Source organism: Grammomys surdaster, unplaced genomic scaffold (assembly GCF_004785775.1).
Source record: "Grammomys surdaster isolate TR1022 unplaced genomic scaffold, NIH_TR_1.0 136, whole genome shotgun sequence".
NCBI lineage: Eukaryota > Metazoa > Chordata > Mammalia > Rodentia > Muridae > Grammomys > Grammomys surdaster.
In genome coordinates, this window is record NW_021604594.1 from 7,334,936 (window position 1) to 7,362,008 (window position 27,073).

The following is a 27,073-nucleotide window of genomic DNA, read 5'->3' on the forward strand; positions in this document are numbered from 1 at the left end:
GCAAACTCAAATCTCTTACCTGTTATATGCTATGTATAGAGTAGGTTTGAGGTGAGTGTGATAATTTCTATACACTTGTTCTGACAACTAATGGTAATTCATTAGATGAAGAAGCATGTCTCCCTTTTACTCGGTTGTAACGATTTTAGTTATCCTCAAATACTCATATCTGCTTTAAGACGACCTTTTTTGGAGATGGGCTTTTCCTGTTTTCTTAATTTAGAGTTCTGTTAAGTCTTACCTAGTTGTTTCTCTATCTCATTTTCTTATGCCATATATTCATTATTGTGTTGGCTATAAGATTAGATAGTGGGCTGACACTGATTTTATTTCCCTTGTTAGACTAACAGGAACTTTAAGGTTTTAGAGCAGGTGCTCTCAACCTGTGGGTCATGACCCTTTAGGAGGGGTCATATATCAGATATTTACTTTATGATTCATAACAGTAGCAAAATTCAGTTACAATGTAGCAATGAAGTCATTTTATAGTTTGGGGTTACAACAATATGAGGGACTGTATTAAAGGGTCGAATCATTAAGAAGATGAGAACCACTGGTCTAGAGACTCAGTCTATAATAGTGACCTGGAAGTGTTAGAAAGTAAAAGATTAAAATTACACGGAGGCAAGAATAGGCACAGATAGGTAATCTGACGTGGCTGTAGGGAATGGTGCACACCTGCAAACTTAAGTCATGGGAAATTTTACAGAAATTTCCATTGTACATCATGAAGAGTTGCAGGGCAGGGGATCCCTTTGTACCCTGTCCTCCTGCAGGGTCCTTACCATCAGTTTCTAGGGTGAGACCAAGTGTTTGTGTTCTGGCTTCTCTGATACCCTCCTGTCTTCCCACTCCAGCGATGTTTCTTGTCCACCCTGGTTCTGGCTCCTCCTGTGAGTACTTAGGTCGTCAATAGGAAGTATAAAAAATGTGTACCCAGACCTGGCATGGTGGGGGTGGCTTGCTCTCAGCCCACTGTCGTCCGACGCCACCACTTGTTCTCAGAGCTCAGTCATGTTCAGGTGTAACCTGAGCTCCTTACTTCTCAGCGTTATATTCTATCCCTCTATTTTCCTGTCTGCCTTCACAATCCCTGTCTGCTTTCTTATACTAGTGTCAGTAACTTCTTATCGCTGTGTCTAATAAATGCTCAGTCTTGGAAAAGCAGGGAATATCTGGACCTGACCCCTCTTGATTCTAAATACCAATGGCCGCTGTTGGTGCTGTCTCTTTGAAAGTCAGTGACGTCTGTGTCTTATTTCAAAGCCCCCTCTTGGCTCCATCCCTTCTGGTTTCTCTTTCTATTGCTAAAGTTAGGACTTCCAGAGCTCCTGGGTCTCACACTTGTCTCTGGGTGTTTCTCTGAGTGTGCCATGCATACTCAGGGCTTGCTAGTTATCAAGGGCTCTCTGACTCAGGACACCACCAGAGGACCTCTAGTTAGATGTGCCACATTTCACTCAAACTAACTCTGTCTAGATCAGATTCCCTTTCCCCCAGACTTTGCTCTCTTTCTTAGTTTCTTGCTCAAGTTGCTGTAGGCTACCAAATTTAAGATTTATATCTGAGTCTTTAATCTTCCTGTTCTCTTACACCCTATCAGATGCTCAAGGTTTGTTCTTTCTTGCCATGGGCCTTGCTGCTCATCAGGCTGCTGCAGACAAGAGAAATCTACTTACATACAAGAACCAGATGAAGAGCTGGAGAGATGGCTCAGCAGTTAAGAGCACTGGCTGCTCTTCTAGAGGTCGTGAGTTTTAATTCCCAGCACCCACATGGTGGCTCACAACCATCTGTAATGGGATCTGATGCCCTCCCTCTTCTGGTGTGTGTGAAGACAGCTACTGTATATTCATACATATAAAAAGGAAAAGAATCAGATGAGGCCATTGACTCTCATTTCTGTTATTACAATACCAAGGCTTTTTCATACCTTTACTTTTGTTTTGAATAATTTCCAGGTCTGACCACTATGTCCTGTCCTTACATTCTACCCATGTCTAAGACCAAGTAAAAGTGTATTTCCATTCTCGAAAATGCAACAGCCATCTAGGCAACACACTCTTGGCAGTGGGGTCTGGGCAACATTTACCAAACACTGAGGAAAGTTCTCGTTTCACATTATAAAAAACACAGCCAGATATCAGCTGCTGCAGCAGTGAAGTAAGGTGGAATATTGTAAAGTGTTTAGGCTATCTCCACTGCCAGAGATCTCGAAGGGCCTCCTGGTCCATCATCTGGAAGCTGTTCTCGACATAATTGATGAACTTAGAATTCACTCTGTGTTTCCTCTCTAGACTTGCCTGCTTTGTTGCCTTTGTATCTTCTATGGAACTGAGTTCTTTGATTTTGTTTTTGTTTTTTTCTTTTGTTTCTGATTCTTGACCTTTGATCCTGATGTTGATGGTTTTAAGTCTTTTCCATTCTAGTTTGATTTTTTCTTCTTTTTTTTCTTTTGGCTGCAGGATCTTATACAGATTCCTAGATTCCTGTACTGGAGCTGCTTCTTCAGTTTCCTCCTCCTCATCTTCATCAAGCTTTACTTTTTTCTGTAGAGCCTTGTTAACACTTCCGTGGGCAGATCCCTTCCCAGACATCCTTAGGCATTTCCTCTTCATCGCCTTCTGACTCTGTGCCTTGCTCCACACTACTAGATGCTGTCCACTAACATGGACAGGCCCTGAACTTCGCATGAGCCGCAGACCACAGGTGATGTCACTTACAGGCCCCAGCTGTTGATTGTACAGATGTTTTCACAGTTGCCTTTGTCACTTTAATTGAACTGCCTCGTAGTTTACCAAGTCTGCCTGAGCTGTTTGTGATTCATGGTTAGCTTCATGGTCTAAACTGGTCTTGATGCTGGTGCTTTTCACCATTATCCATCTTAAAGTGATATTCCTTATCAGTCTTCTGTTTACAACAAAAGAATAGCTGCGGGGCCTTAAGGGTCTCGTGCCAGCATTCATCATGTCTTCTGTGGGGTGGAGGCATGTACTTCTGGTGACAGGGAGGCTGGCAGGAGATGACTGACTATGGACTACTCTCGTCAGACATATGTGCCGGACGGAATTACGATGGGCCTGTCTTCTGAGATGAAGCTGTGTCCTTAGGATCACATGGGAGGCTGCCTTCAGCTCTGCAGTCTTAGTGTCTGTAACATCCACAGAATTTCACTTGCTTGGTTTCTCGAACATATTGTATTTATCATGCATCCAGGACTTCCTCATCTTCTTGTTTCCTGTCCAGTATATGCTTATGTTAGGCACTCGAGTCACTTGTTCCTTTCCACTCCAACAAAGTGCTGGATCTGTAACAGGTTTTATCATTTTACCTATCTAAAGTTCATTTTCCAGGAACATTTTCCAAAATGTGTGCTTTAATGATGTACAATTTAAATGTAAGCTGTCTTATTTTCCCAATAACACAAAGCATGTATAAGCTTACATGTGTTAATCATCTTTATGATTAAGGTGTCTTAGATATTTTGTTTTATATTTTGGAAACAATCATCATTATTTCCCTTCTGTCACTTGTAGACTTACCTTAAGAAGCTGTATTAATATTAGGCTGTGAATGAGAATCCTTACCTAAAAAGTAGTCTGCTGTAAGCTGGTTCTGGGTTTTCACTAGACTTTCTTCAGAGACACTGACTCTAGAGCCTGGGACCTGTGAATTACTTGTTTCTGATCTGTGGGGTTTTACAAGAGTCCCCTTCCTGCTTTCTCATGGAACTGTGGGAATGAAGGAAATGGGTCAGTGTCTTAGTTTCACCAAGACACTGTTGGAGTTTGCTCTGTACATTCATTATCCATGAGGACCACAGTGAGACCAGACAGTGCTCTGTACTTTGTCTGTCTTAACTCAGGAGATCTGTGGGCTATTTTTAATTTAAAGAGTATAGATATACTTTTTAAATTCAGAAATTAATATTATTTCAGCTAATATAATTTGATAAAATATATTAATTAAATTTCCAAGAAATATCATCTTCTAAACTCTTACACTTTTATCTTTGAAGCTTGGTTAATAAAATTGGCAATGGAAGTTTCTTTGGGTTTTGGTGGACCACTGCATTTATGCTTTGCTTCAATATTTTGCAGAATCCATGCTATCCTCGAGAGGGTTTGTCATTCAGTATCATTCCAGGTATTCTGAGGTCTTGATGTAACATAGATAATAGATTAGATATTCATAAACTTCTGACAAGTCAGTACAAAATAGTTGCAATTCTTAGCATAGGACTAAGTAATTTAGTGTTCTGTTAAACACGTGTGTCAGACAATCACTGAACCCAGAATAGTAAGCTGAGTTTGTGTTTGGTCCGTTAGATGTGAGGACATGGTAGATGTGCGGAGGCTGAAGATGCTTCAGATGGTGCAGTTGTTTAAATGTGAAGAGGATGCTTCACAGGTAAGGCCTGGTTAACTGCATAGGAGGTTGGTTTAGACTTACTTCATTATAGATTAAGTTAGAAAGTTGAGTTCACATAACTGTGAACAAAGTGGACTCCTATGGTGCTAAGAAAGTCAGTTTATTACATCAGGTTCTTGTTTATCCTGTAGAGAATAAAGTTTGGTATTCAGCTAGTTAACTGGTCTCATTTGACTCACCCCCCTCAGTGAAACCCTCCCTTGATTTAGAGACTGGGAACATTTATTATTTTTGTCAACTCAGTTGTTAGTTCTATCCTGGAATGAAGACTAGTGAAGCACTCTCCTTTCCACCCATAAAAGAATTCTTAGTACTACATAAACAGCTTGATGTAATAATGCATTTAGTATCAGGAAAAAGAAACTTAATCACATCTGTAATGAGATCCCAGCAGATCTCTGTTACAGGGACCCATGGCCTTGGGTCACATGATGCTAGCTTTGCACTGAGCACTTCTCTTCAGTAGGTCCAGCCTTAACATTTGAGGCAGAAGTTTGAGGAGCAGAGGAGATCATTAGTTCATAGAGCATGGCATCAAATAAATGCTAAAGCCAAAGTCAGAATGAAAGAACTAACTAATCAAACAGAAGTAAGTTCTGTACAGATGTCATGTTTAATACAAGAAGAGAATTTACAAATCTGATTTTATTCTGTATTTTCATGTAGGCGGTAGAATGGCTAAGTGAACTTCTAGATGCCCTGCTGAAGACCCACATCAGGTTGGGTGATGATGGTCAGGAGACAAAAGTTTTACTGGAAAAACACAGAAAATTTGTCGATGTTGCACAGGTACAGAACTTGTCTTCTTTTCTACAAGAGCAGTGTGTGAATAGCTTTCTGCTAGGTTATAGTGTAACTAGGTAAAGAGATAACCAGGTTCAAGAAGGTCAGTTTTGCTACATAGAGCTAAGAAAATGCCATCTAGTGCACATAACCTCATTCTTAAGTATAGGGTCTTTGTGCACCCTGTATTTAGTATTATATGTTGTTTTATTGTGTGGACCATCTAACAGTTCACAGAATCTCAATGTATGATATTTTTAATAACAGCAAATTAAAAGCAACACTCCTAGTATCTCACTAGAATTAGTATAATACAAAATTGTTTTGGGATCGAAAGTATGTTTGTGTATTTTCTATAATATGGAGTTTACATGGTTATATTTTACTTTTCTAGATGTAATATAAAGTATGTTGCTAACTTCTCCTCTTGGTCATCATCAGATCTATGAAGCCACTGGACTGTGTAGTTTTGATGTCTAGTGGTGCCACACTCTCTCCCTCTTCCTCCCCTCCCCCTCCCCCTTCCCCTCCATCTGAATTCTTGCATTCTATCTTGGTGATTATTTTCCTTACTAGAGCACTTACGACTATGGCAGACAGCTGCTGCAGGCCACAGTTGTGCTCTGCCAGTCTTTGCGCTGTACTTCCCGGTCCTCAGGAGACACACTTCCTCGACTGAACAGAGTGTGGAAACAGTTCACAGTAGCATCTGAAGAGAGAGTGCATAGGTTGGAAATGGCCATTGCCTTTCACTCAAATGCTGAAAAGGTAGGCAGGCTCTTTAAAAACTTGTTTGATTTTTAAAAAAAAATTTTTATGTGTATAAGTGTTTACATGAATTTAAGTCTATACACCAGGTGTATGCAGTACCTTCAGAGGCCAGAAGAGGGTGTCACATTCCTCTGGGACTATAGTTATAGACAGTAACAGTGCTATCATGTGGGTACTGGGAATTGGGCCCAAGGCCTTTGGAAAAGTAGATAGTGTTCTAACCATTGACCCCTCTCCAACCCCAGTGTATCTAATCCCTTAACACAAAGTTGCCAGCATTTAAAATGTTAACTGGAGTGATATGATTATAATGATGAATCTGTGTGTGTTGCTGTTCACATCGTTCTGTTGCTAAGGTTCATTTGAGTGTGTGTGTTGTCTTAAGAGTGTCTGTCTATACTGTCTCCTGAGCTGACCCCATGCTGGAGTGCTTGGCCAGTGGATTCCAGAGCTACAGGAGTCCTGGCTTCCTCTCACCTCTCCGTGCCCACAGAGCCCAATCCAGGTCCAGGTTCTGTCTGCACTCTGCTGTCACCTTGTCAGGCTCTGTCATTGGGTCAGGAAAGGAAACTGTTTTGGCAACTATATTTTTAGCAATTTTCAGAAAGTTTTTAAAAGTTACCTTGTGATTGCATGATTTAGGGTAAAGGCTGGCCAAGTAAACTAATGAAACTAAACAAACAAACAAAAGACCTTTGTTCCATGATCATTTTCAAAGATTCTGGTATTTCTTTTTTATAGTTTTATGTCATTAGTTATAGAAGCTGGCAATAAAAATAGTAGTGTTATTTGGGCAAGTTTTTGATAGAGCCCATTTCTTCTCACAGTAGCTGAGAACATCCCATTCAAGAAGGAAGCCTAATTAGGTAGTTACTTTTGTGTTGATCTCTTATAGCAGGAATTTATATGTAGGGATTTTAAATATGCAGTACTGTGTGGAAAGCCTCGGCTGCAGCTTCACTGCAGGACAGAACAAGTGAGACCGGGAACCTCAGAGCCTGAGCATCTTACGTTTGAGGCTCACTGTTAGAAGTGGCCATAGCTGATTCTCTCATCCGTTCACTGACCTTTGCAGACATCGAGTATGTTGGTTCATACCTGTAGTTTCAGTTCTTTGGAAAATGAAAAGGAAGATCACAGGTTCAAGGGCAGGCTGAGCCATAGAGAGACCCAGCCTGGAGCAACAAACAACAGACAAACGAAGGCCTAATGAGGGCGATCGGAAAGATAGGAAGATAGCTTGACTTGTTTATGGATTCATTATTTCAGTGAACATTCTCATTGTTACACAATATGTGGCTCATTGAGACAAAAGTGTAGACCTCAAACGTTGTGCTTAATGGCCTAGAGCAGGGTGGGCATGCCTGTGCAGCCAGTACAGGGCCTGAAGCTCGCCCTGGCTTGGGGCTATTTTAAAGTGTGACGATATTTTTAAATCAAGAACTCTATAGAAGGTCTATAAAAATAAATAAAATTTAAATTAAAAGTTGGTGTTTCTTTTCTTTTAAAAATTTATTTGTTACTTTTTGTGTTGGGGGTATTTTGCCTGCATGCACAGACACGTGTACCACATACATACCTGGTGCAATGGATCCTCTGGATTTGGAGTTACACACAGTTGTGAACTGCCATGTGGGTGCTGAGAATCAAACCCGGGTCCTCTGAAGCAACAGCCAGTGCTCTTAACCACTGAGCCATCTCTCCGTCCCTAAATTTTGAATTTTTAAATTAAAAAAAAACCAAAAGAATAAAAGGTCTTCAAAGATGGGACAGTTTCGTATATTTGAATTATAACAATAAAATCACAGATAAAAGGAGCTAGGCAGGTCTTCACAGAAGTGTATTTGCATGCTCTGTATTGGTTTAGCTTAGTGTCTTTTGAGTTTTCAAGTCTGTAAGCTCTTTCAGAACAGTGTGTGACAGTCACACTTGACTTTGCTAAATAAACATCCCATAAAATGTTTAGCAAATGGTTGCCTAATAAGCTAGAGATAAATTATTTCTTTCTTAAGCACAAGTTCCATTCACTTTCCAAATAGCACTCCATTCAGTTTTCCCTAGAAGCCAACGGAGATTGTTTTGCACTTTTGATTATATATGTTTACTAGAGATATGCTTCATCTGTGATTATTACTTCTTCTACCGTGATGCTTATAAAGACACTAAGCATGGAGCCAAACACCTTCTTCAGCTTACAAAGTTTGCACAGGACTAATTCCCTTTTACAGTTCTTGATTGGTGCTGCCCTCTGTTTGCTACAGATTTTGCAAGACTGCCCAGAAGAGCCTGAAGCGATGAATGATGAGGAACAGTTTGAGGAAATTGAAGCAATTGGAAAATCACTTCTGGATAGACTCACTATCCCCGTGGTTTACCCTGATGGGTATGGTGCATGTTCTTATCAATCTATTCTTTAGAAAGATAAGTATCTTCATTTTGTTCCACGTTTTCACTGCTACAGTTTATCAGCGTAAACTGAAAAGAAGTCTAGATTACTGTTGGCAACAGCGACAGTTGGTGTTGCTGACATTAGATTTGCATCTTCACAACTCGTAGATGGATGATCACAGATTAGTTTGAGCCATGGGCATTGTTGGGAGTTCTGAGATGGTGGACCTCATTCAGAGCAGGAGGGTTGGGGAAGGACTGGGACCTAGTGAGATGCACCAGGCAAGTGGCTTCAGCTGTTCTTCTTCATTGCTAATCCAGATAGAGCCAGATTATTCGTGATTTAGAACTGAAGGACCTGAGGCTCAGAGTAAGCCAGGGACCAGGGTTTCCCAGTTTCTAGGTGTTGGACTTAGGATACAGTCTCAGGTCTGTCCTTCTTCAAACCTGTCATCTTATCGTCGGGCTCTAAGGCATCCTGGGTTTTTCATATGGAGAGTTACCAAGCCCTAGTCTGTGCCCTGCCTTTTATTTTTAAAGGTGAAATAAGCCAGGAAAAGAATCAAGAGTTTCATACCTGGAGATATAGACCTTGTTAGTGAGTCACTTAGAGGTAGGGTAAGTGTAATCTGAACAATAGAAAAACAAGTCATCAGGTAGAAGTAAGGTATCCTTGCTTTGTGGAGGTGTGATGGAGCAGAGGATAGAAGCTAGTGCCCAGGGTATCAGCTCCTTTTCTTACCTCCCAGCAGTGACTGCAGCTGCAGCTGCAGGTGGGATAATTGTGTTTTTTCAGGTCACAGCAGTGGGGGGCTTCTTGAAGCCAAACAGATAGACAGAACTTAAATGAGACACAAGGGACATACTGCTATGTCACAAACTTCCAGTGAGTATTTAGAATTCATATTGAAAAGCTTACCATTTTATTCCCTTGGAAGAAAATCATTCATAGTCTACACTGAGAAAATCTCTAGGGATACCTGGATTTGATCTGTCAAAAGTAGCTTAATGTCATATGATTTGCCTGCAGCAAGAGAACAGTCCCAGCAGAACTGGATTATAGGTACAAGTCACTGCCCCAGATGAACTAGTTCATACTCAAAGGTTCTATCGTATTTTATAACATCTGCTTTTATTCACCTGTTACAGTTAAATGAATTTGGGTTAACCTGTATGATTTCTGTGTGTTCTAATTTTAGAACTGAACAATATTTTGGGAGTCCAAGTGACATGGCTTCTACTGCAGAACACATCAGAGACAGAATGAAACTGGTCAGTCTCAAAAGGCAGCAGCTGAGACATCCTGAATTGGTGACCACAGAGAGCTAATGTCCCCAGCTCCCACAGATCTACAGGTCATATGCCCACACATCTTTGTTGTTGGCATACTACGGGGTTAGCCACAGCTCATTAAAATGCATTTCACAGCAGGATAAGCCTCCTTTCTTCCCACAACATGTCTCTCTCTAAATGCTAACATTTCTCGACTACCAAGGCATAATCACATAATATGCTTTGAGACTGTAGACTCCTGGTATCATAAAAGAAGGAACTGTAACCACAGCACTGAGTCCTTGCTTTCACGCTGTACCTGACTTGTCAGTTTGTAGACGAACAACCGATACTAAGCTTTGAATGGTGCTAATCAGAGTTTAGGAATTCTCTATAAGAAATGGCTGCCCTTCCTCCCCAGGTGATGTAGGAGATTTAGACTATAGTTAGCTGTTAATGAATAGTGGTGTCCTCAAAATTTTACTTTGTAATTCTTCAAAACTGATTATTTTTATTGTCTATATGAAGAAAACCCTTCAGATCTTTGATATATCATATTCATTGAAAGACATTTTCCTATTGTATTCATAATGTATTAAAAGTTGTTTGTGCTTAATAAAAAATCTTCTTTAAACATCTTATTTAATTTGGTAGTTACATCCTGATTCTAAACACGAGTGCCTTACTAAAGGGGCATTCTTAGAATTGTAAGGACGGGTTAATCATTGTTTTTGATGGTGGATGCATGTATTTTAGGTAAGAATTTCATATGTATGCATGTGTATATAATAAAAAACAAGCATGTTTATTGTGAAGAACAATTTAAACCTTTAAGAACATAACAATAGAATACTATTTTAAATTTTTCTCTTGAAAAATGGTGTCCAAAATATTAACTACCCTGAAGACACTTTGTCTGTGGGGAAGGAGGGCTGAAGATGAAGGTATGCATACTTAACTTCAATGTAATCTTTTATATCACAGTAATCACTCTGGAACTAAAGCAGAAATTGTTAATAATATTTAATATCTCATGATACTAGGGGCAGAAATCCTGAAGTATAGTCACAAGAACTGTACAGATCTTTAGAAATAAAATTTGTCATAAAATGGTAATGCTTTTATGTTTGTATTAAGTTATAAAATGTATATAATTTAACATTGTGTTAATTTTAATTTTAGAATATATTTTAAGGTGAAAAATAACTGGGCTTATCAGTACAAAGTTATGCAAAGAATTGTATGCTGGTTTATTTTTCCAGTCTGTAGAGACACTCACGTACCTTCCTATGCTAAAGCCAGTTTCTCCAGCCTTCTTCTCTGCCAGCCTTGATGAATTCCATCCATCCTCATCCTTCACTCTGACACCTTTCAGTCAGCTTTACACCTTACTTGACAGGAAACGGTCCTTTTGAAAATCAGCCATAGTCTTCTGGTTACCGAATTGGATGTTTTTGTTCTTCGACACATCACCTCCCTTTCTCTCGTTTCTAGAATTTCTCCGGAACAGTGTTCCATCCCTCAATGATGCACTCTCCTGCCATGTGAGGGCGTGTTTAGGACTCATTTAAAATAGGTCTGTTGTGCATGTGCATTGTGCTGCTGTGCTCAGCTCTGTTTCATCAGACATCCCATCCCTAGTGTCCTGCATTTCCGAAATGCATGGCTTTCAGCTGACTCCCTGTCATTTCCTCCTAAATGAAAGACTTATCATACTTGCCTTTTCTTCCTGGAGTAGTTTTGATTAATGGTGCCTCAATGTCCAGAGCAAAATCCAGCTTCTCCCCATGACTTTACACTGCCTCTGAGACCATACAGAAGTTCTTTCTGTACTTGATAACCCTCCTTCAGGGATTTCCTCCTGTGCTTAGGAGCTCCTGTGATTCTTTCTTCAGTCTTCATGATGGTGCTAACTCTTTCCTGTTACGCCATAAGGTCCTTCTGGGGGCTGACTCTTGTATTGTGGTGTTACACACCTTTCCTTGTGTGTAACATGCTCAGCCCTACACCCATGTTCCTTTGTAAGAATTAGTAGTAATCTTTCCACTACTGTAGTCTGAGGTGTATTTAAACACTGTTTTGTTTTTGTTTCTTTTTTTCCTAGAGTTAAGACTGACTTGTAAATCTGCTTCCATAGAATGCGGCTGATGTTTTAGATCCTTAGACATGTAACTTTTAGATGTTTGTTTCTTTATATTCAGTATCTATTTCTTTTTACTGAGTTTCAGCATCGTCAGTACTTTTATTTGACTTGGTAATTATGGGGTCAGCTCATGGATGCATAATTTCAAAGGAGTTGATTTTCATTTACCTTAAGCCCTCTTTCTTGCAAAAAGGGAACTAAGACAAAACATGGAAATGACATGTACAATTTGAACAGTCAAATGAAACTAGATATGCAGAATGAACATAGTCACTCTTCTTTGGCAAATGTGGACCCCTTTTCTCTGCATGTATCTTTATAGATACACAAGAGTTATGAATAAAGACCCAGCAGTGCCCCAAACTGACTTTCCTCATTTGGTCAAAGTTCAGTTAGATGACAGATGAAGGAGGTGACTTCAGTTTGTTTGAAATCTCAGCTTTTGTTACATTAATACTGACATTGACCTACAAATGTCATTAAAAAGAAATACTTCCTTTTTACTGGTTCAATGCTGCAGCCACCTGCATTATTTTAGCCCTTCCTGGAGGTTGACTGACATATTAGCTGGATAACTTTTGTGTATGGCTTTTTTATTTTTTTATTTATTTATTGCCTATGCCTTTCTTTGTTTCTGTGTAAACTTAGCAGACAATAGCAATTTGATGTCTTTTCTTAGTACATATCTGCCTCGGGAGAGCTCTGATGCAAAGATGATAACTTCCTTTGAGACCAATTTGGCTGCATTCCCAGTTCCCATCGTTTTGACCTTATTTTATAGGGGAGTCATTAGTGATATTGGTGAGAGCTCAGCCTGTTAGCTGCCATTCAGTCCAGGAGAGTGGGCTGGATCTCGTACTTCACTGCAATTAAAAGTGGCTCGTGAATGTTACCTACTCATAATGTGTCTGTCACTGCGTTACTCTCCGTTGATGTATGGTATGCTGTTAGTATTGTGACATATTCTCAGTGAGAACATGACAAGTTGCTAAGCACATCTTATTTTCTCTTCTAAACCCCTTTGCATGCTGTGGTGTGCTTACTAGGCTGGGTGAATGCATCCCACTGCACAGTATACTTTGGTAGAGACCATCAGCCTTCCTCTATATGCTAGAAGGACTTGTCAGAAGAGTTAGTGTGTTCTTATGCATGTCTCACATCCTACCCAAAGCACACTGAGTCGTAATAAAAACATGATGCTGAGAACTAAAGATACCGTAGTTGCAGAGAAGGTATAGGCTGAAGTAAGCATCCATAAATAGGCTATTATCCACAATAAGACTTGTGCCATGGTGCTATCTTTGATTAAGCACCCAAAGGAAAAGCTCTCCAGGATTTAAAAAGATAGCGTGAAGAAAGCCAAACAGCATCAATATTAACTTTCAATTCTAGATATAAACATCGTTGCTTGAGAGCAGAAAGTATTTTCTTACATGTAGCCAATAAATATCTTGGTGAAACCAAGTGGATACCATTTGACACTTTTTGATTTCTCAGAATCACTATATGTCAGTGAATATCCCCGAGACTCTAAAATATGAAATGTGTAAATCATCAATTTCAATAACAAAATGTAATCATTTACAGAAGTATTGAAAACTCAAGGGGAATATACAGTGGTCGGTATCTTTGATATAATCTTTTCAGGTACAAAATAGTATTCTTTAATCTTGCTCTCTCAAGTGACATTCAGGGAGTGGTAGAGAGGACACACTGTTTATCTCCTCTGCTCCATGCCCCCTTCACCCCTTCCCCTCACCTTTTTCCCTTCCCTCCTACTCTCTCACCCCTACCCCAGCTCACAAAGCCCCATGCCCATCATCCCTACACTCTTCCCCTCTGCCCCCATCTCACCAGTGGATAAGGAAATGTGCGTTACATCCTAAGGGTGGAGCTGGTGCCCTCATCAGCATAATGAAGCTTTAAAGCTGACAAATACTCTGCTGTGGGAAGATGGTAGAACAGTAAGCTAGAAGACAAGACACAAATGCCATCTATGTTATGTTTGACAGGGCATGAGACAACTGCATTTACTCCATTAGTTAACAAGCCAAAGAAAGGTATGGTTGGAGTGTATTGAGAAAGGAACAAGCTATAAAAACAAGAACATACATCTGATGATATTTGTAGGATCTCCCAATACTGAGGTAAACAGGACTTTAGAGAACCATTAGTGCTGGCTTCGGACAGAGAAAAGGCAGTTTGACAAACTCAGGCAGTGAAAGACTGGTCCTGTAATAGAGCTTAGACGTGAAGGTGTGCCATGATAGCACCGCTCTGTGTTGGTGATGCTCAGTACAACTCAATGCTGCAGCGGTAGTTAAGAGGAAACTTGAGAATAAACACTAGTCTGTACACTTCGGGAAGAAGCAGAACCTGTGCTAGGACATGAAGATCTTCAAGAGAACAAGAAAGCCAGCACTGAAACTAAATATTTTGCATGCTGGTGAATAAGTGTTTCATAGATTCGAGACTGTTTTTGTGAGAACTCTTAATGAGACAAGATGCAGTATATAATTCTTATATGTCATGATACAGGAATTCCAAACATGGCTAAAAATAACTACTGTTAAGTATTAACAGCAGAGTTGCGAGAGCTTGAAGAGAGGTGTGGAACAGCGTGTCTGACAGGGTGTTGCACTCTGATACTGGTTCCTACTGAATCTTGAGGGAGCATCTTAAGTGTTTACAAGCCCAATGCAGAGTCCTCAGGGTGACTGCATAGGTCTCTTTGAAGGTTGAAGACAATGCTTGCCCACTGTATCACGTCTTTCATCTCTTGTTTTCCTGACTGTTTTCGTTTATAAGCTGGAGCTCTAACCATTCTTATGGTTGCTGGGTCTCTGAAGAGTGTGTCTGCATCTTAGCTCGGGTGTCAGTCTACATTAGGGTAGATACAGTTCTTCAGAGTTGTGAGAAGATCAAGTATCACTTTGCCAGTTATGAGTAGATTTGGGAACTGCATTGGTCACCTCACACTCTGAAGAGAAACTTAATTTTCTAAATTGGCACAGAAGTATTTGGTCATTCATGTTGTAAGAGTGTTTTTTTTGGAGGGAGGGGATAAGTGTTGAAACTTCTGTTTCCCAAAGTTTTAATATAAAAATTTTAAGTCTGTAAAATGTTAAATAATTTCATGGCATCCTCACCCTCGGTATTAGTTATACTTGCATTGTCACATGCCACTCCATCCGTCCAGATTATTTTTTGATGGATCTGAAACTAGAGATCTCTACATGCTTTCATCTAAATACCTTAGCATATTTCTCACTTGCAAGGGCTCCATATTTACTTTCTTTTGGCATAAGATTGCATTCATGAAATGGACATACGCAGAACATTCCCATGGTCTGTTTCATAATTACGTGGCGTGCTATAGAAAGGGATATCTACCACTCTAGAAAGTTCTCCCTTCTCAATCATCACTGTCCCCAAATGTCAAGCATTGCTCTTCCTTTCTACTGTAAGTTAGACTGTCCTATTTTTAGAACGTATTTTTATTAACATCACACATCAAGGCTTCTTTACGACTGTAATATTTGGGAGGTTTATTCGTGGACTGGGTATATTATTAATTCATCCCTATTTTAGTGTTAAGTAATGTCCCCATGATTGTATATTGCCACTTGCTTTCCCAGTTTCCTATTGACTAACTGGGCTGTTTCCAGGACTGCCAATTAGGAACAAAGTTGCAATGCTCATTATTAAGAACATCTGTATGAATATAGTTATTTGTTTGCTCATGAGTAAATTCTTAGAATTGCTGGCTTGCAGAGTGATTTTAAAAAAGAAACTATCATTCTTTTTCCCAGTATGGTTGTTCTGTGCCCTGAATTTTATATTTTGGGTGTAAAATATTGTAAACAATTTTTCTGATTCCCATGTTGAAATAGAGAAGTTGTGGGTAGAAATGTTATATCACTCATATTTGAATGTGGTAGGTGGTATTTGAGGAAAGGGATGCTGTCTGTCACAAAACAGCTCCCCAACGCAGTTCCTCAGACATGAAAGTTTAGAATTAGCTCCACTCTGTGAGAGGCTAGGCTCTCTAAGCATGCTAATTTATTAGCTAGAAGAAACAGCACTAGCTCAGTTATGTTACATTTACCACCCACTTTCAGTAAGTAAGAGACAGTAAGTAAAGTAAGAGTTAAGTAAAGAACACTTTATGATGGAAGTGGAGGGGCAGAATAAAATACCAACAACATATACAGGAGTCAGTTCCTGATACCACAGTGTCGTGAGAAAGACACTTATGCAGGGAAGTGCCCAGCATGGTCAGGAAAGCAGACAATGGGATGGGAAGAACTCTACCTCACAGTTTACATAGCAGATAGGTATGTTTTGTAGACATTCTAGCCTTTAAATGTCATAGTCTTCATCATTTCAGGCCAACTTTGTTAGTCTCATACTTGGGTGACTTTTTTCTACTGTGTATTATCCTCATCTTCTGTTCAATTAGATGATATTCACCTGTGAAATTATGATCATATATATGTTTCCAATACCCATGTTCAAATACCCGTGTGTGATTTATCTAACCTTTCCTATAGGATTTTTAAGGGCTGGGAAATTTGGCTTCTACTGTATATCCTTATAATGTGCCCACATTGTAAATATGCAATAAAACCATAAAAATACAATGGCAGCAGATTTTCATATGTATTTCTTTGCCATGTTGTTATTGGACAAGTTCGATTTCTGTAAATAAAGATTGTTCATAAAATCTAGGGAGAATTTATTCATTACTGGTCTCTACAACATAATCTGATGAGTTTTACATCTTTAACTGTATTTTAATTATGTTTTAAAGTCAATTTTTGACCACTATTTTCTAAACATTTTTTTATAAAATAAAAGAAAATGTAGATTCTTTAAAAGATAGAGAGGTTTCTCTCTCAACTCTTAACAACCCAACCATCTTTGCCAAGTGGCATAGAGATTTGACACTCTAGATTTCCTAGTAAAGACTTGATGATCGATCCACAGTTGTTTCAAATCCCTGAAGGTAAGAGCTCTTTTGCCTGTGGTCGATGTTCACAAAAAAAAAAAAAAAAAAGAAAGAAAGAAAGATTGTAAAGCTTAGTATAAACCTTTTTATATCACCATCTGCCTTATCTTTAGAGTATTCTGAGACCTACTCGCCCTACCAGTTATCCACATAAACAAATTGTTACATCTATGAATATATTAGTTAATTTTTTTATTACTAAGATAAGACCATAACCAAGTCAATTTATGAAAAAATACTTTATTTTTGGCTTACAGTTTTAGGAGGTTAGAGTCCATGATGGCAGGTGACCAAGCATCAGCTCATATCTTTATAAGGGGAGACAGAGAACATACTGGGAATGGCACCAGTTTTTTTTTTAAAGCCCACCCCTAGTGTCTTCCAAGGCTACACTTCCTGTTCCTTCCCAAACAGTTCCACCAACTGGGGTCTAAGTATTCAAACGTGAGCCTATAGGCTGTTACTCAAACTACCATAAGAGCAAGTCCTATATTGATGACAGAATCAGGCTTGGCTAGACTCTTCTGTTGGAGTGGGGAGCATCAAAAACAATCACTAAAACAATTGGCTAAGATATGGGTGCTTCCCTTCTACTCCATGGATTATGCAAGCTTTTGTAGTATGAGCTAGAAATCTCTTTACAATTAATAATGGTAAGTTCTGAATGGTGTGTCTGGCTATTGATTTTAGATCATATTCCATTAATTGCTACTGTGTTCTTTTAAAAAATTTATAAAGTTCATAAACCATAGAGAGCCCTCTGGGATGACTAAGATAGTAAAGTATAAAAATGGGTTATGGTTCATAGTCACAATGTAGATATAGTTAAGAAACAGAACCAGAGACTCAAGTCAGTGAGAAGCTTCAGTGTTCCCCAGGTCAACTGGAGAGCTTATGAAAATGCAGATTCAGATTCAGTGAGTCTGGAATAAGATATGGAGTTCTGTGTTTCTACCTTGCAAATGATACACAGTTCAGAGTATTGGTCTTGTTTTTGAGATAAAGTCTAACAAAGTCCTTGTTGGCCTCAAACACTTGGCTGAGCTGGCTTTGAATTCCTGATTTTCCTCTGTCCACCTCCCAAGTGCTAAGATTACAGCCCTGCACCACCACATTTGGCTTACACACTTGGAAGTGAAAGGTCCTAGAGTAGCCTTTATAAATACTTAAATATGTTGATTTTCATACCATCCATGTGTTACTAATTGCCGAACCCAGGGCTTCCTGCATAAGAGACAAATATTCAACCACAGAGATACCCAACAACTCAATTGTCAGTTAAGTTTTTTGAATATGAAAATACAGAGCTTGCCCAGCATGGTGGCACACACCTTTAATCCTAGCACCCAGGAGACAGAGGCAGGCAGATCTGAGTTTGAATCCAGCGTATTCTACACAGCAAATTTCAGGCCAGTTAGTGCTTGTAGGTGGCATTTTTGAGAGGTGTGTTACATATTTCTAGGGATTTCAGCTATCGTGTATTTATTACATTACCCATTATCTGGAAGATAATGCATTTTTTGAAACTGTCTTGAATCAGTGATAATTGTATACAACTAGAGAAAGTTAATTCCTTTATAATTTATTCTTTTAAAATCCTGTTTAAAAAGCAAATATTTAACTACTGTATCTAAGAGTGCAATAGACAACTGAGAAAAGTAAAGAAAGTAAAAACTTCCTGCGACCTGCTAACGCAAGGATCATGCAGCTAACATTTTGTGCATTTCTTTGTGTTATGCATAATGCACGTATACACAGCTTAAGCCCCATCATTGTCCTTACATCTCATACTTCACTTTATGAACATTTGTTTCTTGTGCAAGCCAATGCTAACATTTGATGATACATTGAGACCACTATTTAGGAAACTTGGTGGTTTTATGCATGTTCCTCCTCCAGTGTTCTAAACTATGCTGTAGGGAACAATGGCCTCTATTTACTATTCTGATGGCATTAGTTCTTGGAGGTGCTGAAGGTAGAAACATTCACTGATACGGAGTTATGTATATTCTTTGGCTTGCGACATGCTGAATTATTATCCCCCCACAGGATGAACAAGTTCATGCTCCCTTCAACAGCTCCAGCACCCGACATGAATTTTATTTTCAGCAAGAGGGTTTTTAATTTTTTTAAGTCTTTTCAAATCTTAGACAAGAACAGATGTATTCACATAATTAACTGAAAATAGGGTACTGATTAGCAGCAGCCGCTGTGCCTCCCCACTGGCGACTTAACTATTTTTTCATACTCTAATCCTTTAGAGCCCTAGCATTTTTCTTATTTGAAGAAACTTTTCATAAAAGTATTAATACATCATATTGGTAGCATGCATTTCCCCCAGTTTGTTGTTTAGTCTGTGTTTGTGAATGAAGTTTAGTGACATTAGCATTCACATGTCTGTGGGACATCTGGTAACTAACTACCTTTGATTTTTTTTGCATGGCTTTAATACTTTAGCCTGAGTTTTGTTCCTTTTGTACAGTCTCCACTTTTGTATCTCTTACAGCCATAAGTAGGTCTGGTGTATTGTACAAGGTGGAGATAGATGCTAGGTTTTATTTTTACTAATATCAAATGTTCTGAACATCACATATTGAATAGTTTATCCCTCCCATTAACTGCTGGCAGTCCTTGAAATGATGTTGAGTTTGTAAATCCCTGGTCTACAGCTACACTGGCTATTCCGACCTGTAATCAGTTTGTTATTCCCTTGCCAGTATCACATAGCTTTCCATTATGCTTTAATGGAAACAAGAAGGGTAAGATTTTTGTTTGGTTGGTTGGCTGGATAGTTTTGTTTCCATATTTTTGGTAGCATTGTATATGATACCTTTCTGAAATCACTGTTCATATTTTGGATAAACAAAGAAAGAAATGCTCCATAGGTGAATATAGATGCTAGCAGATCGGTGGGAATGGAGAATTCTATGATTAGACAAAGCTAAGGTGAAGGAGGGGGAGGGAAAAGCAGCATCTGTTGAGTGGATTACCTGCACAGTTCACAGCACACACACTGATCTTGAGAAGGCCACAGAATGCAGAAAGGAAAGAACCAGCTACAACTGGAAAAGAAGAAGAAAATGGAGGGACTGCAGGATTGTTCTGAGAAGGTGATAATGACAGCTAATCCCATAATATGTTTTCAAGAACATTAACAGTAACATTTTTGCTTGTAAAAAAGGCAAAAACACATTGGAGTCAAATCCCTTGAATCAACAAGGCACACAAGAAAATGGAATACCTCCATTACTGACAGGAGAACTAGACACTCAGGTCCTGGATCAGCATACCATAGCCACTTGTTACTGCTATTTTTTGAGCTACTTTATTGGATTTGTACACCTGTATTTCCCTTCCAATCCCCCAACATGAGGTAGGAGAGAAAGGTTGGGAAATGGGGGTATAGACCTCCATAGAGTACTTCCCACTGATTAGGGGCTTAGAGTTTCCTCAGGCAAATCCAATCCTCGTTGTCAGGATATTTCCAATTTCTTTGTCTAGTCAAACTGCAACAACACAACCAGGAACAGCAGAGGGAGAAGCAGCCTTCTCAGAGTGCCCCAATCCCTGTCAGGTTTCTGACACTTATCCCCTCTCTGCAGTCCCCAGAATTAAACTACCTAAGCTGAGCAATAATCACAGCTCTGCTAGTATGTGAAGCAAATCAGAATCACCTTCTATGAAGCAGCCTCTTAACCCACACCTGGGATTAAAACAAAAATATATTTTTATAACATAACTTTTTTTTTTTAAGAAACCAAATTTCTCACTACAACTTGTCAGTTACAGCTGGATCAAAAGAATTTACAAGTTTGCCTAGATACCTCTTGAATTGCAGTATTTTTACAATTTTTTTAATTTGATAAATTTCTATTTTTTATAGTTTGAGACTTATTCAAAATAGATTGTCCCAGACAATAAGACACAAGTGAAACAAACTGAGGTTTCATGATTTAGAGCCTCTGGGTAAGACTCCTGCTTTGGGCATCCGATTGACCTAGGTTAAACCTTAGGCACCTTGTAGTTGCAGAGAAGTTATTTAATGTATCTGGGTCAGTGTCCTCAACCAAAGGGGAGCAAGAACAGAAGTGTTTCTTTCCTGGTAATTAAAGGAAGGATCTGTAAGGCGTTTAGTGAGTAGCTGGTTTGTAGTCAGTGCCCTGCATTAATATTTCCTTGTGAATTTCTGGACATAAAGTCTCTGAGGGAAGAGACCTGTCGTTTTCCTCCTCAAGGTTTCCTGGCACGAAAGTCAGTGATATACATCCCAAATTCTTGGAAACCATGTGATGTTTCACTGATGTTTTGTTAGTTTTTAATTGAAATGGGTATTTGAATAGACTTTAAAATGCCATTAAGCTTTTGTTACCTTTTGAGCAGTGCCAATCTGACCCCGATTGGGAGGCTTTTCCTTAAAGTATAACAAGCACAGTGTTGGGAAGGTGGGTACAGAAGACTGGCAGATTTGCTATGAGAGTCCATTCTCCAGATGGAGAGCTTGGCCTCTGTCCAGGATCCTCCGGTGTAGCTTCACCTAGGACGGGCCTCAGGCTGCCAGCATGAGCCAATGCCCTAGGCTGTTAAGACAGCTCTTCTGTGATGCCAGGTTTTTAGACAGTGAGGGACAGGAGACTGAGGGCAGGGATCCAAAGTAGGTGTGTGTCCTGATGCTGGAGACCAAGAATTCTACCATGCAATTTGCCATAAAATGGTTCTATCATAGTCTACAAACTTGAAAATCTAAATCTAGTTATGAGATGGAATTCTAAATAAAACACGTAACTGGCATTATCTTGGAACATACCTTTTCAATCAAGATCTTCTTTTTAATTCTTTGATTTAAAAGCTTTGTTTCCAAAACAAAACAAACAAAAAAGGTTTGAATTCATACTTGGATTTGGCTATAATGGGCCACTGCCTTGACCATGACACTCCATGCATGCCTTCCTAAAGGTTAGAAGGAAAATCATTAAGAAAACCATCCAAATTGTCCTTTTTGCCAGCCTGTCTGCAGATGTCAATGGGGAGAGATTTTACTTCAAATTTCACTCTACTTCATTCCCGTGGTTTGCCTGTCCTGTTCGATCTGCCTTGCACATCCATCTGGGTCTGGGAGTGACGAAGGACAGTGGCCAAGCCACCTTCACAGACTGGACATGCAATTGTCCATCAGGCTCCAGAGTGATTTCAAAATAACAGAGCAACTGTGGCACATGCTCAGAGCAGGTCATTGCCATCAGTGTGCTCTGTGCCCTTATCTGATGAGACCACTAAGGACAGAGGTCGGGTCCTGTGCTGCTTTGGAGTTTTGTAGTTTTATTCCCTTTCAATCCTTTCCTTTTTATTATTTTATTTTATTTTTTGGTTTGGTTTAGATAGGACCCTACTTTGTAACCCAGTCTGGCTTGGCACTGACTATCCTGAGCAGTTAGTAGGAAATAGTCAGCCAGTGAAGAGGTGGAAAGAGATAGATAGCATCCCTACATAATAGCAGCTGGACTTTAAAGAGAGACCACACCCTATCTTGCAGCTGGGGTGTCACCTCATTGCCTTTATTATCGCTCTGGGCCAAGGACCATCTGGGCTGAGAAGATGAAGTAATGGGAGAGGGGAGGAGGGACCTGAGGAAGGAAAAGGGAAGATGAAAAGAGCGGAGAGTTCAGGATCCTGAGAAAGACCAGCTCAGAGTCCACCAGCCGGTCTACCCACTCTGGACACCCCCACCCTTCCCCACAGGGTGTTTTCTGCCACAATCAATTCCCGTTTTCACCTTTTCTGAGTCTTTACTTTGTATCCCTAGGTGTTCAACTCTTTTTTAGCCTCTGTGAAGAATGTGGACACCGGGGCGGTCAGCCCGTGAGGCTGACGCTCCCATTGCAGCACAGGATAGCCTTGAACTAGAAGCCATCCTCCGTGCTGTGCTCCAGTGCCCGCGTGCTTTCGTCTCCTTATAAGGTTTCTTACTGTGCTCTGACACAGAAGGCCCCACCACGGACTGCTCAGCCATGGAGTGATCCATCCATGGGCACTAGGAGATTTTTATCTAACATTTAGAAGAGAATTTACTCTCTCGGAGACTGCAGTAAGAAATTCCAAGAGAAGCAGCTGGGTTCCTGGCTCGCTTGCTTCATGAACCTGGATGGGCCCCCTAACTTTTCTTGCTAAAGCGTTCCAACTCATGACCGAGTAATAGAGTTCAAGCCTAGAGTTTAGGTTGTTGAGCGGCCCGCTCCATTACAACTGTATGCCACACAAATCCAAAGGCGCTGTGGCAACAAGGTTGCTGACAAAGGGGAGGAAGGCCTTTACACACAGTGGGTGAGGCTCTCTGCTCTCCCTGATATCTGCTCTCACTGGGACCTCAAACACAGCTAATGCCAGAACCAGAATCTAAACTCTGAGTTAGCTTTTGAAGTCTTTCCTTTCAAGAGGGTGGAGTTTGCGCGATAGGAAGCCCTTTGCTCTGGGTGGCGTGAGTCAGGTGGGGTGGGGTGCAGATGACCTGCTACTTTTGTTTCCAGTTTGGATTTCCAGCTTTCTGTGGGGTTCTCTCATCTCGCTTCCTGTTTTTCTCAAAAGCTTGTGCATATAAATATCTTTTTTCCTGCAGGTGTCTGTCAGTAACTTCTTTATTCTTCTGGACAGTCTTTGCCTTTCATGTGGGTTCTGGGACACCCACCCTTCTCCAGTGATGTATTAACAAAAGATTCCCATAGTTGGGACTTCTGTGTGAACTGGCGTGAGACATATTTACTTAGAACAGGGACGTGAGTCTTTTAAAATAACAGTTTGTTTTAAAAACTTGTTAGAGGTTTTTGTTTCTAAACCTCTAGTTGTTGGGGCTGTAGAGATGGCTCAGAGATTAAAAGCACTTGTTGCTCTTCCAGAAGATTCCAGTTTAGTTCCCAGCACCCGTGTTAGCTCACAACTGTCTATAACCCCAGCTCCTGGGAATCTGACCTCCTCTTCTGAACTCTGTAACTAAATATAACCCTACCCCCCCCACATACACGCATGCACACACTCACCCTGCACACCCCCACCCACACATACACACCCATATATGCACACTCACACCTCTCTACCCCCATATACACACCTCCCCCACTCCCCAAAACGTACACGCATATATACACATACCTCCCCTCCATCTTCTCCACCTCCCCATACACACAAACCACACACCCATAGATACATATACCTACTTCCCTGCCCACCACACATGTGCACACACTCCCCATACACACTCACACACATACAGCATGCACCCATAGACAAACACACATACAAATTTTAAGAAATGAATCTAAAATCTATAGACCTTACTAAAACATCTTTGTCATGCCACCACGTATAACTGAAGAAAACTCAGAATGTCTCTAAAACCACTTACCATGTTTAGTAGTGTATAGGTCTCCTTAATTGTGTCTTAATGTTTCTTAATAAAACCCATGTTTTAAAATGCTTTCCTTTTAACCTCTTATTTCCTGCTTGGACTCCATGGGTCATAGCCACACTATTTGGAGCATCTGAGTTTTATGCCATTGGGTTTGTATTAGGTCATTAGTCTTCCTGGCAAAAGGCACAGAAGTGTCAGCTCACTAAAAGAGTCTGTCCCTCTGGCTTCCCCAGAATGACTTTGGCCCTTGGGACCTCCCTGGGGATTACATTGAGATAGAAAGTCTCAGCCTCAATTGGAGTTTAGCAACAGTAAAGGAAAACAAACGAAATTCAATTTTCCAAACTCAAACTCAACAAATCCCATGCCTGTCTGTCTGTCTGTCCGTCCGTCCATCTGTATGTATTTATGTATGTATTTAAAGAGGGACTTCAGCTATGTTGGATGCTGAGTATGTAGAGCAAGACAGGTAGAAAGTGATGGGGCTTAAATATTTAAGATGAAAGTTTATGCAGAAAAAGCTTTTAGATGATTTTAAATACTTTTCACCCCTGGCTTGAAATATTGTAAATGTTATTCTCACCCAGAAAGGAATTTGCTTGAATCACCAAGATTCCTTTGTCTTTTATTCATTTTAACTTTGCTAATTTCTGGATTCTTTCTACGTTATGTTGATGCTTTGGAGAGTTTGCAAGAAGAACTGTACATCCCTATATGTGTGATCATGGAGAAGTGCGGACTGTACCTCACACACCAATTGCGGGAATCCTCTTCCACCTGGATCTCTTGGCCAACTTATGTATTCATTTAACATCTAATTTCCTTTTGCTTTTCTTATCAGTTATAGATGGGAAAGGTATTGGATATAAAAGTTGCTTGTCTGTAAGTATTCTCCCAGGTCTCATGGGGGAAACTAAGGACTAAAAGATGACAATCAACATGTTTAGCTATAAGGAAATCTATGAGCTCAATTCACAAAGAGAATAAAACTACAGGTAGGAGCCTTTATCTTTCAAATGAATGTCATTCTTCTTCAGCATGGCTTAGGTTTTCAAAAGAAAGCATCTCAGCATGGCCTTATGTGGCCTTTTGTATATTCGGTGGTGTGGTGGTCATCCCAGCATGGCCCTATGAATCCAAAAGCGTCATGACTGCCTTGCCAGTAGGTTTAGCACATAATTTATCATCCAAATGGAGCCTTTTGATCGTGACAGGGGCCTTAAGAGTAATTATGGCAGAACAGGTGTAAACCAGGATCATCTGAGCAAACCAGGACCCAGTGGCACTTACTCAAGAGGCCCTGTGGGAACTAGCCAGAAGCCTCTCAATTCTATCTCTGTCTCCTTCTCTGGCCTCACTTAGCTCAACAACTTATTGGATGCTTTTCAAGAAGAAAGACATGCCCCAGCTGCCTGGGATAGTCTTTCTCTGAGATACAGAATGCCTTGTTCTTTCTATTTAATCCAAGCCTCTACTCAAATCTTACCTATTAGACCTTTACTGATGCTCCTAAAACAGTGCCCTATTTACTCCTTCCTAGCCCTGTGTGTGTGTGTTCCTTTGTAGTTCTCAATATGTGATGGTGCTCTGTCTGTCTATCATCTATCTGTCCATCCACCTATCATCTATTCTATTTGTATGTTTGCTACCCAATTGGTTATGTCTCCACCTCCCACCCCAGATGGCAAACCATCATAGATTGACCTTGTCCTGTTTTTGCTATGTGCTTAATGTCTAGAATAGTGTTTGATACTAACAGACACATATTTAGTCCTCCATGATGAACAAAGATATGCTTGAGCACGTGTGTGGAAGAATAAATTGTTGATGAGGAGGCTGCAAATAAAACTATCATAATACACTTATTCTCAGTTATTTATATTTGGGTCTATGCAATTTGTCTTTGTAAAGTAAAAAAAAAACCCAATATTAATTATACAAACACCTGGAACTGTTCATGAAAGAAAAAGGAGCCTATTCTCTGTGTAAACAGTGTAGAAAAGAAACAGCATTTGGACGGCAGGTCCATAGATGGAGCTGAAAAGAACTGCACAAAGGGTCTTCAAACATCAGCTTGCTCTCTCTCTCTATTTCTTTAAGAACCTGCTATTTGAAACTCTACCAAATTCAGTCACAGTTTTATGATTCCCCACAGAGGATATTTCACTGAGATTCAGCTCATATAAAAACAGCCATTTCCCAGAGGGATGAACAGGGAAGGTAGAGGAACGTCTGCCAGGTCGCCTATAAACGTCAAAGGCAGGAGAATGCCTGCAAGGTTCTCTCTTCATTTTGACTTTTTTTTTCCTTTCTGATGTTGATAGTGAGTATAAATAAACTAACTCAGAGGCTTTTACAAACACTTTAATATGAATAAAATCCACTTGAGCAGCATGTAGCAAATTCTTCAGCTCCAATGTATTTCTTACTAACTATTCCCTATATATGTGGTGGAATTAATGACTGTGTAACTAAGCATTATTCTAGATCAGTGGTCCTTAACCTGTAGGTTGTGGCCCCTTTGGGGATCAAATGACCCTTTCACAGGGATCACCTAAGAGGATTGGAGAACACAGATATTTACCTTATGATTCATAACAGTAGCAAAATTCCAGTTATGAAGTAGCAATGAAAATAATTTTATGGTTGGGGGTCACCACAGCATGAGCTTAGGGGTTGCAGCATTAGAAAGGTTGAGAACCACTGCTCTAGAGGAAGATTACAGCAAGGTTTTTGATTCTGTGATCTGAGCCACATGGTTTCTGTAGAGAGGACCACTAAATTACTAAGAGGTAGAGTCTAAAAATTAAAAAAAAAGGGAAAAATATAATTATTCAAGTCTCTTTCAAGTTTTAAGACAAGGAATCTGAGTAAT

At 39.9% G+C, this 27,073-nt stretch overlaps 1 protein-coding gene across 2 annotated transcripts in view; it reads left to right on the plus strand.

Annotated features, from left to right (window-relative positions):
• The window catches only part of Sestd1 (SEC14 and spectrin domain containing 1), a 127,321-nt gene extending 116,560 nt beyond the window's left edge, over positions 1-10,761 (plus strand). For both annotated transcript variants that reach the window (XM_028762927.1, XM_028762928.1), the window contains 5 exons: positions 4,329-4,410; positions 5,098-5,220; positions 5,791-5,982; positions 8,247-8,368; positions 9,573-10,761. In XM_028762927.1, the coding sequence (XP_028618760.1) occupies positions 4,329-4,410; positions 5,098-5,220; positions 5,791-5,982; positions 8,247-8,368; positions 9,573-9,702 (649 nt within the window). In that variant the 3' untranslated portion in view covers positions 9,703-10,761. The remainder of the gene's footprint in view (positions 1-4,328; positions 4,411-5,097; positions 5,221-5,790; positions 5,983-8,246; positions 8,369-9,572) is intronic.
• Positions 10,762-27,073: the final 16,312 nt, after the last annotated feature.